The sequence below is a fragment of the Monopterus albus genome, unplaced genomic scaffold, assembly GCF_001952655.1.
Source record: "Monopterus albus unplaced genomic scaffold, M_albus_1.0 scaffold43.1, whole genome shotgun sequence".
In the NCBI taxonomy this organism is placed as follows: domain Eukaryota; kingdom Metazoa; phylum Chordata; class Actinopteri; order Synbranchiformes; family Synbranchidae; genus Monopterus; species Monopterus albus.
The window spans coordinates 1,534,767-1,549,201 of NW_018127923.1; the positions used below are offsets into that span (position 1 = coordinate 1,534,767).

Here is a 14,435-nt window from a genome sequence, read left to right on the forward strand (position 1 = left end):
CGGACTCCTGCCTGGCATCGGGGCCGCCCTCCCGAGCGGCCTCCCCGGACTCCTGCCTGGCATCGGGGCCGCCCTCCCGAGCAGCCTCCCCGGACTCCTGCCTGGCATCGCGGCCGCCCTCCCGAGCGGCCTCCCTCCCGAGCGGCCTCCCCGGACTCCTGCCTGGCTCTGTTTTTCGGGGTCACCCCATGGACTAGGACTTTGTTTTTCGGGTTTTTTTTTTTTTTTTTCTATTTTTGTTCTTTTGCCTGTTTGGTCCGGGTTCCCCTTGTCTGTGTTGTGGTCCCTGTGGTTTGGTTTTTTGGGGTTTTGTTTTTCTTTGTTCGTGGGTGTAATTGAACTAACAGCTGTAATGTTGTCTCGAAGAGCACATCTTTTTCTTCTGAGCAGTGTTTAAACCAGTTTCTCCCATTGCATGAACAGGTGTATCACTTAGTGGTTGCCAGTGCAGGTATCTGAGAGACAGACCTGTGTGCTTTAGTGCTTTTTTATTGAGTCCATTCTTCTCATGTAACTATTAATATTGTGCAATAACAATGCTAGTCAGATATGTTTGTCAAAAACCATGTGTTACACAGTGTTTGTCCATACAGACATCAGAGAGAGAGAGAGGCAGACAGACAATGACTGAGCCCAGGACAGGCAGAGAGAGGACAAAGAGGCAGCTGGATAAACATTTCAACTGTGAGCGTTGTCCAGCTTCACATACTTATAAAATATTATTAATAAGAACAATAAATCATAATAGGTTCATGCAGATAGTTTCATAACAAATGTACTGTAAATGTTTATACAGCATGCTTATAATGTGCATTCTAAAAACTGTTTGTGTGTTTGTTTTTGTTGTTGATTTGTTTTCTGGGGTAGTAGGACACCCAGACTCCCTGCCAAACCTATGTCCCCACCACTTTCCAAGTCAAACCTATGCCCTTCAGTTTCTGGCCGGACTCAGTTCATGTTATCATTGTTTGTTATTGCTCATGTTGATCTTACTGATTTAGGATTTTTTTTTAAATGAGCCATTGTTCTTGTTTGCCATCACCTTTCTGGCTTAGATATTGGTGAGTTTGTGTTTTAATGCTACATTATAACTGTAGCTTTGGTTGTGCTTAGTACTCAGCTGTCTTGATACAGACCTCATTCAAGTTACTGAAAAGAATGTCCAAAAACTAAAAACCTGACAATTGAGTATTGTATAAGTTCATAATTTTGCTCAACAGTATTCACCAGCCAAAGGAACAGACCTTACAGAGTCCTGTAACCTGAACCTTCTTGTTCTGACCGATGTAGGAGAAAGTAACATTCAGTCTGTAACAATAACTGCTAAAATCCATAGATGGCACATTGTTTAGTAACATGACCTTGCTGATCTGTGTCATATGGTTTGCTCTATTTGTCTAGGAATGGTTGTCTTGAAAATGTAATATTGTTTATTTTTTTGTTGGTTTTTAGGTGCCTTTAATGAATGCCATTTTTCAAATGCCCAAGACCTTTTATTTAAACAGTGTGTCTGTGCTGTAATAGACAAAACCTTTTGTGGAGTAACACATATGGCTCATCCCCATTTTTTTTCTAACACAATGACGCACTCTTGTGAGGGCAACCTACTGAACCCCATACATGAATATTAATTTACAGCACACTACCAGCCAAAGGTTTGGACACACATTCCCCATTCAGTTCAAGGAGAAAGCATGTCCACACTTCTGACTTGAAATGTATGAACAGACAAGCACCAAAATGGATGCAAGCTGTGCATCAGGGAGCAGCCTGCAGTCACCTGGAGCCAATCCCAGCCAGCATCAGGCGAAAGGCGGGAGACACACACACACACACACACACACACACACACACACACACACACACACACACACATTCACTCCTACAGGCAACTTTAGGGTCACCAATCAACCTAAGCCGCATGTCTTTGGAGAGTGGGAGGAAGCCGGAGTACCTAGAAAAAACCCACGCAAGCACAGGTAGAACATGCAAACTCCACACAGAAAGGTCGCGACCCCAGAACCTTCTCGCTGTGAGGCAACGGCACTACCTACCGCGCCACCGTGCTGCCCCCTGTTCTATTCTAGTTGTAGTTATTGTTCACAAACTGTAATATAACTTTTTGCTCTGGCTAAAAGCTATTTTACCCACAAGTATCACTGTTCCATCTCCTACTAAAGTATATTCAATACTTCATTCATGTTTCTGGTGATGTTGCTTATAATTAACAACTCTGCCTCTTATGAATGCACTCATAGACTGTGGTAAATCCAGTCTTCACACAGCGTGATGATAACCTGCTTCATGGTACTGCTACCCAGGGGGGTGTTCTTTGTATGTAGATTAAAAGGTTAATTAGATAACTTTGTTAACAATTTCACATTATGCCGGATCTGTTGGGTCTTCAAAAGTCTTGTGGGACTTGTCATAGCAACATGTACATAATCTCAAGACAGGGAATATTGGAAGTAGAAAAGTAGAATTAACAAATCCAAGATAATAAAACAAAGCAAGCCTTGGCCTAGTCTGCTATGTGCATCTGGTCTACATCAAAAGGACATATACAAGTCATCAATGTTCACATTATAGACAACTGTACCTAATCATTTGCGGAAATGTGTTAAACAATAATTTGGAGGAAAAGACTGAGACGTGTTGTGGAGAAGAAACTAAATATGGAGAAAATCAACCAAGTTCAAAACTCGTTTGATTATTGAGGCAAAGCTATGGAGAAAAACTAATAATCGTGGTAGTAGAACCAAGAATAGTAGGCTATGTGACAGTGATACCAGCCTGCAGAATATTCTGGTACTTACCTATAATACAGAGATTATAGGAGGTAATAAGGAGGATCAGGACACATAATCTAAGCAGGTATTAGTAAATGAAGGTGATCTAGACGTCTCTTGTGTGCACTGGAATTCCTTTTTGTAAATGGGTTGTCCTGCACCAGCATGTCGCCCTGTTGGATGTACGAGCATACAGTTGTGTGTGTGAGGTTGCAGATCATTCTCTGCCTCTCTCCCTCCCTTTGACTACCTAGGTCGAGCTACAAGGCGTGGCTGGGAGTTACCAGCACAGCTGCAGCCAATTTCCCATTAGGCTCCAGGACATTTAGCCCGTGCTCTGCTGCTTTCTCCTTGCCAGTCAGTTTTGTTGTTTTCACAACTTCTTATTGGCTGACCTACAATCACCAGCCTAAGGGTATTTTGTTCTCTTTCCAATCTGTAAACCTCTGAGTCCAGCTCTGCTCCATTCCAGCCTGCTCAGCTCCATGCCTGCTGGGTTGCCTAGCTCTGACTAGTTTTTCCTGGCCTGCTCTGCTTGAATCCACTGCCCAGCACAGCCTTTACCTCCTGCCCACTCAGCTCCATACACCTAGCCAGGTCAGCCCTGTACACTCAGCCAGTTCAGTTGTTTCTGAACCACTTAGCTCAGCTCTGTACTAGCCGCTCAGCTCAGCTCTGTACTAGCTGCTCAGCTCAGCTCCATATAAACTAGTCTACTCTGCCGCGCACAATCTGGCTAGCCTAGCTCTGAGCTACCTGCTTAGCTCAGCTCCATGTGACCAGTCCTCGTGACCAGCCCTCTCCACTTTCCACCAGTGAGCCCAGCTCAGTGCCTGAGCTTACAGCCTTGCTCTGCACCTGTACTGCTAGCTGGCACACTTCCCACACTGCCAGACTGGCCCTACTCTTTCTCTGCCAGCCTGGCTTTTCTCCATCTCCACCCACCCAGCACTACTCCAGCTCCACTATCCCAGTCCTTCTCTGGCTCCGCCAGCCCAACACTACCCCTGCTCTGCCTGCCAACCCAGCTCACACTCTGCTGGCCCAGCGTACTGCCTAACTACGCCGATCCAGCCAACTCCTTTCCTGTTCTACCAGTAGGCTCACCTCTGCCATCTGGGATCACCGTTTTCCAGGCTCCAGTACTTCTGTCTTCATTCTCGGGACTTAAACTGCCTACTTACCAGTCCCCGTCCCATTCAAGTGAGTTATGTCAATCCATCCCAACATCACATTCCGAATGTGGAACTACTAGTAGTCGGGACTTGCTCAGCCAGATACCCGAGTTTCTTATCACCCTATCTGTTTAAAAGCTCAGCCAGATACCCAAGTTTCTTATCACCCTATCTGTTTAAAAATAAAGTACTTAAACATCTCTGGTTGTCTGTGTCATGCCTTTTATTCCATAACCTGCGTATGTAGTGGCTCGTAGGCCATAACAGTGTGCACTATTTACGCATAACAAGATACTACAAACTGAACTGTCAAATCGAAACAGTTTAAATGGGATACTTCTGTATTTGATTAATTGGCCATTTACCATCCATCTTTTTCCATTTTGCAGTTGTGTGCAAATGTTTAATCTTGGGTATGTCTAGATTAGTTTTACACCCCTCATAACTCCAAATAGTTTGTAATTATTTCAGAATAATAAAACCAAAATGCCTCTTCCTAAAAATGAGAGGATAGTTCGTGAACGCACACATCTCCTGCTGCTGTTGTTGTGTCACAAGTGGAGAGCACAACGAACCACAACGGCATTAATCAATGTGAATTTCTCCTTCATAGATAGGTAAACAATGGTATATGTATCAATGAAAAGAGATGTGTAACACTCTAAACAAAGTGGGTAATTGAGAAACCCCATATTTTAACTGGCATAATGCAGACATAGGAACTTCTCCAGCCTTACAACAATTCTCTCTAACTATACAAAAATAAGGCATTAACAGACATGCAATGTGTGATTTTTTTAAACTTACCGTTAAGTCCCACCAGTAGTGGTGGCATCACTCCCTTTCAAGTAGCTCCAAGGTCAGTAAATCTAACTGCTCACATGAACACACAACTGCCTGGAGATTATGCCCATTCAAGGAGATCCTTAAACTATCACGTAATACTTAATTTTGTTAGAAAAAAAGTCTCACAAATGAGACATTGTAGATAAGTCAAAAAACAGGGAAAAGCATGCCATGGGCTCTTTAATGACCCAACCAAACAAAAGTGGGTGTGTGATAACCGCATGGTGACAATCAAGTAATTCTGCAATAACTTTACAGTGAGAAACTGTATTTCTAACATTACCCTATTCAAAATCACCCAAGACCTCAGCCTCAGAGACCGAAAAAAAGCTTGTTCTAACTGTGTCAGTCTCTAACAATCTTTTCTTTGTTGCAGAAACCTGTTAGACATGGACACCTTCTCAAAGTCAGATCCAGGTAAATGCTGCTACCATTACATTCATTCTAAAAAGTAATATTCATGTTTGTAATTTCAGCTTGGAGGTGATTTCACATTCTCAATATTTTTTACACAGCACACTACATTATGCATACTAAATGTGTTCAACACAGCAATGACTAAATGATTGCATTATACAACTTATCTGTGCACAACAAGCAACAGTAAGTAGTAACACAGCATCTCTACAGAGTGTTTACAGACACAAGGAAAAGCTGCATCCCAAGGGTCAGCAGGGAAAGACCGTTCAACTAATCACTGGAACCTGATTGACACTTAATGCCGGCTGGCCACACATACACACACACACAAAGGAAGTGATTCAGAGAAAGTACAAATGCAAATGAGAAAGAAAATAAATTACCTGACTGTCAAGAAAAAGTTTCAGTTTGATGAGGTTGAAACAAAGAGAGCCAGAGAGTTTCCTGCTGTAATAAATGTAGTTCGTTTGGTGAACAGAAATGACACACCCTGTATCTATCATTTTATTATCCTCATCATGGTCATCATCATCATTATCCTCATTTTGCTTTCTACTGTATAACAAATGGGCCATTGAAAATCTTTACATGTGGTTATGTTAGTTATACCATGACAGTTTGTTGCATGTTGTAGTCTTTTTAATGTGTACAATGTAATTTATTCCCTTGCATTCTTTAATAGATCTTTCATTAATGCTGACATCTCTTGCAACCTGCTTGCTCCAGACTAATTTGAGAATCAGACCAAATTTCAGGCTTGATATTCAGTTTGCTATGAGTTATAATAAAAATGAGAACTAAAAAAACAACAAATAAAAAATAAATTATGTGAAATGAGTGCAAAAGACAGACAAATGAACTAATTACTACTTTGATGCAATTGTATTCAGTGTAATGAGTACATCTGTGAAACCGCATACTGTAACTCCTGATTAGTGAAACAGTATCCTCTGTCACAGTACTGTATCTCTTGCTCAGAAGAAAAATTTGCCACCTGACCTATTGCCTTACCATTAATGAGCATCTTGTGTTCAGTAATGTTCTGGCTCTATCTATAATGTTATTTGACTCACTGGATCTGGGAAAAAAATGGTTTCTTGACTAAATTCATCTATAACCCTTGTTAATTAGACAAGAAGCAGCAACACAACAGCTGGAACAAATAATGAAAACATGTCGGCAGTGACATTTATGAAAAAGTAAATGAATGTAATGTAATGTATCAAGTGTCATGGCTGTGACATTAAGATTACTTTCATCTGGTTATCTTTCATGTTGCAACACAAGCTATGAGTAAATTCCAGGATTGACGTCTAAATCACTAAGGAATTATGATGATGACTTATCTTCTCCTCTCAAGCTAAACTCAAACACTTACAGTATGAACAAACAGTATCTTTTCCACCAACTTTGCATTAGAAGAGAACAACATATGCAACCACAGTTACTGTATGCAACAAAAATCGCTACAGTAGGTGGCAAGGCTGGGGCACAGACTTGGAGAGGGGTGGCACATTTGAAAAACATGTAAAAAGTAAATTAAACCACTAGTTCAATCAAATAATAATCGATGCACTATTGCTTACTCCCTGTTGGAGGCATCGCTGCTGCGGTTCCTCTGAGATGAATCTTGTCAAATACTCCACAACAAGAAATTAATGCAAATATCATGAATCATATAAAATAAAATACATTTTACCAGTATGCATTGAATATGTAACAATAATTACTTTTACTTCATTAACACAGATTTGTTTGGGAATATTGGACATGCAAGTGCGATAAATGCTTAAAATTTTACATTAATTCAGTTTCCCCCCAAAACTAATGAGCAATTAATAGAACAACAACAAACTAAGTGGCACAGTAGCACATTAAGTCTTGAGGTCCACTGAGTGTCTGGGACTCTGGGGCAGATGCCTACTTTTTCCAGTTGGTTATTCAACTTTGCATAGTCATTTTAAAATATATTTTATTCAGCCTGATGAGCTAACTCTGACATTTGTGGTCTGTCTGTTGTGTCTGGATGGATGACCACATCTTGATTAGGATAGCAAGGAAGAGATGGAAAATGTAGAGTGCTGGGGGTCACTCATTACACCTGAAAACTTAAACTGCATGGGAGGTGGGTGTAGCCCTGCAACAAATGTCTATGGTCTCATGTTGGTTTTATAGGAGACTTGTTTCCCATTTTTACAACCCCAACTGAGCAAAAGTTAGGATGGTATGTAAAATCTAAATAAAAACTGAAAATAGTAATGTGTAAATAATCTGTGTCCTGTATTACATTGAAAACAACACAGCAGCACATTATTTGATGTGATATCTCATCAATTTTATTCTTTGTTCAAAATAAACACTCACTTCAATTCTGATGCTGCAACACATTCCAAAAAAAGTTGGGATGGCTGCATTTCAGGGCCAGTAATGAGGTAAAACAATGAAATGATGATTCCATTTGAAACAGGTGATGTCAACAGGTGACTGCATCATGATTTGGTACAAAAGTGGCATCCAGGAAAGGATGAGCCCTTTAGGAGCAAAGATGGGCCGAGGACCGCCAGTTTGCCAACATATGTGTGAGAAAAATGTTGAAATGTTTAATAATCGCCTTTATTAGGCCAAGTATGTTGATGTCAACAGTGTTCAGAATCTCAGTCAACTGCTCTGGGCTCTGAGCCATCTGGGATGGACCAGTACTGTGGTCAGACCAATCAGTATTTCAGATCTTTTTGGAAGGAATGGACGCCATGAGCTCTGGACGACAGACCAAAATGACCATCCAGACTGTTACCAGCAACAAGTCCAAAAGCCAGGGTCTGTCATGGTCTGGGGTTGTGTCAGTGCCCTTGGCAAAGGTAACTTACACTTCTGTGATGGAACCATTAAAGTTGAAAAATACAGAGCGATGTTGGAGCAACATATGCTGCCTTCAAGGCGACATCTTTTCCAGGGATGCCCGTGCAATGAAAAGACAATGCAACAAGACAGATTTCAAAATTACAATGCCAAACCTCATACTGCCAAATTATCAAGGCCTGGCTGTGGAGGAAAAGGGTGAGTGTTTATTTTGAGCAAAGAATAAAATTGATGAGGTATCACATCAAATAATGTGCTACTGTATTGTTTTCAATGTGATACAAGACACAGATGATTTACACATCACTATTTTCAGTTTTTATTTAGATTTTACATACTAAATAGTAAATGGTCTTGTATAGCGCTTTTCACATTTTTTCATGTTTTTTTTTCACATTCACAAATCGGTGTCATCTTCAGGAGCAACTGGGGGTTTAGTGTCTTGCTCAAGGACACCTAGACATGTTGACTGGACAACCTAGAAATTGAACCGCTATTCCTCCGATTAGGAGATGACCTGCTCTACCTCCTGAGCCACAGCTGCCCCCAAATACTGTCCAAACCTTTTCTGATTTGGGGTTGCAAAATCAAACTAGGTTTATTTAACACAAAATCCTGTGATTTCCCACTTGTGAAAACTGAGAAGTACGATGTGAATGTGTCCAAACAGTACCTTAATTTCACAGCCCCAAAGCAAACTCTCACAAATAAGTCTCTGTAAGAGAAGCCTAACTATCTAATGCCAGTCTGTGGATTTCGATCGATTTCATGTACTGCAGATTAGAGACAGTTATTTCATCTAGTTGAAAAATCAGTAATTACTATATCAAAGCTCCAGTGAAGTCCAGAACTTAATGTAAACTTTCTAACTTTCAGAAAATATTATTTCATATTCTTCAAGACTTCAAGAAAGAAGCTAAATGTCAACTGTGATAAACTGTTCTGAACATTTATCATTTCAGAGTTTTATCGAATTAAACATAGTGTCAGGCAGGCAGACAGGAGATTTTCTGTGACTGTCACTGAGGACATTATTATGCACTCAGGTTCCACTCAGGTTCATTTGTGAACTACAGTTTAGCTGCTATGAAAGATTCTGGCAGTTATCTGGTTTACAGTATGTCTTGCCTCATACAGTTTCAGGATTAACCATAAACTTTGAATGTCATTTTATAGATGTATGCATTAAAAACAACCTTCCAGGTGTACCACCCCCAAGACATGCACACATAATCTTAAATACTGTGTGAAGTCCTATTGATAGAAACTGAAGGATCATGAGAGGATATACTGTAGATTACAGATAATGGAAAAATATAGTACTTCTGGGGTGGCTGTGGCTTAGGAGGCAGAATGGGTCATCTCCTAACCAAAGTTGGCAGTTTGAGTCCCGGCTTCTCCAGTCAATATGCCAAAGCGTCCTTGAGCAAGCCATCAAACCCCTAGTTGCTACCGGTGATATCACTGGTGTGTGAATGTGTGTGTGCAAATGAGAGAATGGGAAACAGTGTCATGCATTTCAATGCATAGAAAAGTGCTGTATAAGACCATTTACCATTCTGGGTTTACCAATTGTTGGGTAAGAAAAATAAAATACAAACACAGTCTCCTCCACTTATTGGCACATTACTATAGATTAATCTTTCTTCCTGGTCTATACAGATGTGGAGAGCCAGGATGGAGGGTAATGATTGTGCCAGGGGGGTCCTGAACTTCAAACTCTTCCTCCCCACCAGGAGGAAGAGAGAAGCTGGACTCACTGTGGCCATAATGCCCCCTCAGCTCTTTCATGTCCCTGGTTAGAGCTCTCTGTCTGACCCAGGCGTCCTGGCACAACAGGACAGGGTCGATACCTACTGATAATGTCACACAGCACTGACAGCTACTGAGAACTAACTGAACCAGTTCATGCAGTAGATGCATGGCTGTAGATAACTGACTCCGTTTAGAGCAGGGGTGCCCAAACTTTTCTCCTTGGAGGGCCAAAATGAAAATGCGTTACTGGGCTGAGGGCCAGGTGGGCGGCGGCGGCGGCGGCGGGGGGGTTTCCTGGTGCACTTTCTGATTGAAATGTGTTTATTATAAAGGCATTTAACATTTCACTCTTTGTACAAAGAACAGGAAGCAAATACAAAGCAAATGAATCTTTATTTAGCCACAAATTATGTCCATATGCATGTACATATTAACAGCAAATAGCAGCAGTTTGACACTATTAGTGAGACACATGAAGCTGGTCTTTGGCTTTGACCAGCCTCTCAATGTCAGGCTGAAGCTGACTAACTGAGAGGGTGAGAACGTCCTGCAGGTGTAGATCAGTCAGATTGCTTCTGAGCCGGGTTTTGTTAAGGTTCATTACACTGAAAGTCTGTTCACAAATGTAGGTGCTGCCAAACAGAGATAACATCACCTGTGCATGCTTCCTAATGTTTGGGTACCGTTCTGGTGAGACATGTGTGTAGAGGTCCTTCAGTTTCAGTGACATGAATTTATTCCTCAGCTCTGAATCGCACTGAAACTCAATCAGCTCCATCTGAATGTGATCAGGGACACAGTCCACACTTGTGCTGAAGGGTTGGGAAAACAGCTCCATGTCACCTGAATTCTTCCTGAAGTCCAGAAAGCGCATTTCAAACTCCAGGTCTAGGTTGCTGACAAGTGTTGCATATTCAGACAGTTTCTGTTGTACCAGGTTTACCTCTCTCAGACTGGGGAAGTGAGCCAGGTTTCCTGAAAAGAAGTAAAAAGTAATTAATAATTATCAATGCAATAAATATTGCAATTTTCACTCACTAGTAATGTCATATTCCACATATCATACAACTGACAGTTCTGTTCCTCCGCATCACATGATCACATTACCATTAAAATTATGTATTTTGTGCAAGGCATTAACTCACCTGCTGACAGATGTCGACACAGTAGCTGCAGTTTTCTCTGAAAGGCCTTTATGTGGTCAAACATCTCCGTAATAAATAGCTGAGAGACTGATCTGGGAGAAAGCTCTTGCCTGAGCGGGACACACTAGCTTTGCAGCCATGGATAAGCATTCTTTAACAAAGTCCCCTGTAGAAAATGAATGTCCACTCCTGGCAAGAAATGTCCCCGCGGGCCAAAACAAATGTTCCACGGGCCAAGCTTGCCCTGCGGGCCCCACTTTGGGCACCCCTGGTTTAGAGCCAAAGTCAAATGGTAATATTCTATGTAAATATATTTTACAGATTGACTGGTTGGTACCTGTGCGTTAGAGGTCACCGGTTGTCTGATGGGCTGCAAATGAACAGCTGGTTCCTCATCCGCATTTTAGTACATAATTCAGAGTAATGTTACTTCATCCAAATTTCCATTCTATAAACTTTAAAAATGGTTCCTTTTGTTATAAGAAAAATGACTTCATCCAAAATACATAGTAAAGGACTATAAATAAACATTGCCCATTAGCAGTAAAGACAGACTTCACATACAGTATTATCTGACACATGAAATTGTTCAGTGTTAAATGGCATGTTATTAAAAATACAGTATACAGTAAAAGTGAATGGTCACTAAATGTTAATTACAATTCCTGTCCATTTAATATTTTTTTGTATTAAGCCAAATCCTGCAAAGAATGAATTCAGTTAATTTGAAAAGCAGAAATGTTTCAGTGAGTCAATAAGCTGACTGGATCTGAGCGCTGCTTTTGATATAACTGATCACAAAATGCTTTTCAACAGATTGTGGGATCACATCTACCGGTAACTATTTGAAAGTGTTTTTAATTGGTTTACCTCCTATCATTTGACAGACTGTTCTTTGTAGCAGTCAGTGATACATTTTCTAAACCTGTTAAAATAACTTGGGAGTTTCCCCATGGATCAGTTCTAGGGCCTACTGCATATACTGTATGTTGCCTCTAGGCAGTGTCATCAGGAGGCATGATGACACTCAGCTCTGTGTGGCTATCTCCAGATGATGCTGGGACAAGTGATATGCTTTGTAAATATAGTTTTGATGTGAGGGCCTTAATGTCAGAAAACATTTTACAGCTTGACCAGGAATTTTAATTATAATATTCAAAAGTTCAAAGAGAGGAAGGCCAGAAACACTACCTGTTATCCTGGACTCAGACCTGAATTTATGTTTTTAGTATAAAGAACCTAAGTGTAGACACTGGAAGAGGTGATATAGTGAATAGTTGATTTAATGGCAGAAAAGTGCAAACAGTCCACAGAACAGATGGTAAAAAAATGGTAAATGGACTGTATTTTATATAGCGCTTTCTCACAGTGTGTTGCACTGGCCAAAGCGCTTTACAGAGATGATACACCATTCACCCATTCACACACAACATTCACACACTGATGACGACAAGCTGCCATGCACCGGCGCTAGTCAAGCCACCAGGAGCAATTCGGGGTTCAGTGTCTTGCTCAGGGACACTTAGGCATGCAGGCACTTAGGCACTTAGATATTAGATCACTAGCAAAAATCACTAAACAAGTGAGTATACAAATATTACACAAGAAATGAATTTGAATCTTGCAGGTGACAAGTAAGTATTTGAACAATACATAACACAATATAATAACTACAGTCTACCAGGTACTATCAAGTACAATAACAGGAAAGTAACAAAACTTGCAGGAAGCAGGTAAAATTCAATTCAGTTTTATTTGTATAGTGCCAAATCATAATCAGTTTTATTGGCTGGGCGCTTTGGACACAAGGAATTTGACTCTGGTACAGCGGCTCTCAATGTGCATGTACATATCCCCATGCAAGGCAACAGCAAGGGGCAAGCAAACAATATACCAACATAAGGCCGTGTAGTAGAACAAAATAAACAGTATAAACAAACAAACAATGCAAACAAGCAAAGGAATGTTCATTAGAAAGCGAGATAAAAAGAGTACTTAAGAATAGAGACCTGTACGGATCTGTATAATCTGCACAATGTATATTTACCACTATTGCACTGAGGGTTACTGTCATGCTGTCGTGGGTCAAGTGTTCATCAGAGTGACAGCCCAGGGGAAGAAACTGTCCCTGTGCCTGGTTGTCTTAGTGCACAGTGACCTGTAACGCCGTCCAGAGAGGAGGAGTTCAAACAGATTGTGTCCTGGGTGTGAGGGGTCTGCAGTGATCTACTCTGCCCTCCTTTTGACCCGTGAGGTGTACAGGTTCTCCATGGAGGGCAGGCTTGCACCAATGACCTTTCTTGCAGTCCTGACTGTCCGCTGGAGTCTGTTCCTGTCCTGTTTGGTAGCTGCGCCAAATCAGACAGTGATGGAGGTGCAGAGAACAAACTCGATGATTCCTCTGTAGAACTGTATCAGCAGCTCCTGGGGCAGGTCAAACTTCACAACAAAAGTCATCTCAGGACACTTCACAAAGTAAGGTCTAGACCTTACTATTATTATTATTATTATAGAGGAAAATCCCTGAGTCTTGGTGGGCAGCCTTTTGCCTTGACTGGTTGGGGTGAATGGAAAGCCTGCGGAACTTAGCCTGTTAATAGAGAGAGGTACAGTGGGGCAAATAAGTATTTGATACGCTGCCGATTTTTCAGGTTTTCCCACTTACAGAGAATGGACAGTTCTGTAATTTTCATCGTAGGTACATCTCAACTGTGAGAGACAGAATCTACAAAAAAATTCCAGTAAATCACATTGTTAGATTTTAAAATAATTTATTTCCATTTTATTGCATGAAATAAGTATTTGATCACCTACCAACCAGCAAAAATTCTGGCTTTCACAGACCTGTTAGTTTCTCTTTAAGAAGCCCTCATATCCTCCACTCATTGCCTGTATTAATTGCACCTGTTTGAACTTGTTACCTGTATAAAAGACACCTGTCCACACGCTCAATCTATCAGACTCCAACTTCTCCAATATGGGCAAGACCAAAGAGCTGTCTAAGGACACTAGGGACAAAACTGTAGACCTGGGATGGGCTACAGGACAATAGGCAAACAGCTTGGTGAGAAGGCAACAACTGTTGGTGCAATTATTAGACAATGGAAGAAATTCAAGATGACTGTCAATCTCCCTCGGCCTGGGACTCCACGCAAGATCTCGCCTCATGGAGTATCAATGATCCTGAGAAAGGTGAGGTATCAGCCTAGAACTACACGGGAGGACCTGGGCAATGACCTGAAGAGAGTCTCAACGGTTACCATTAGTAACACACTACACCGTCATGGCTTAAAATCCTGCAGTGGCACACAAAGTCCCTCTGCTCAAACCAACACATGTCCAGGCCTGTCTGAAGTTTGCCAAAGACCATCTGGATGATCCAGAGGAGGCATGGGAGAAGGTCATCTGGTCAGATGAGACCAAAATAGAACTTTTTGGTATAAACT

The 14,435-nt window shown here is 41.2% G+C and overlaps 2 protein-coding genes across 2 annotated transcripts in view; one reads left to right on the top strand and one right to left on the bottom strand.

Annotated features, from left to right (window-relative positions):
• LOC109960042 (copine-8-like) overlaps positions 1-14,435 on the top strand; it is a 172,065-nt gene that overhangs the window by 14,295 nt on the left and 143,335 nt on the right. The window contains exon 2 of the mRNA XM_020599868.1: positions 5,187-5,227. Coding sequence (XP_020455524.1) covers positions 5,187-5,227 — 41 coding nt within the window. The remainder of the gene's footprint in view (positions 1-5,186; positions 5,228-14,435) is intronic.
• On the bottom strand, positions 10,293-11,083 carry LOC109960043 (general transcription factor II-I repeat domain-containing protein 2B-like). Its single transcript, XM_020599870.1, has 2 exons — positions 10,990-11,083; positions 10,293-10,819 (listed from the first exon to the last, which is right to left on the bottom strand). The coding sequence occupies exons 1-2, from the start codon at positions 11,051-11,053 to the stop codon at positions 10,305-10,307; spliced, it is 579 nt and encodes a 192-aa protein (XP_020455526.1). The 5' UTR covers positions 11,054-11,083; the 3' UTR covers positions 10,293-10,304.

Bases quoted from the DNA above. Each gene is read 5' to 3' on its own strand.
- LOC109960043 (XM_020599870.1), bottom strand. From the start codon at position 11,053: ATGTTTGACCACATAAAGGCCTTTCAGAGAAAACTGCAGCTACTGTGT. The intron at 10,820-10,989 runs GTGAGTTAATGC...ACTTCTTTTCAG, and splicing joins GTGTCGACATCTGTCAGCAG to GAAACCTGGCTCACTTCCCC.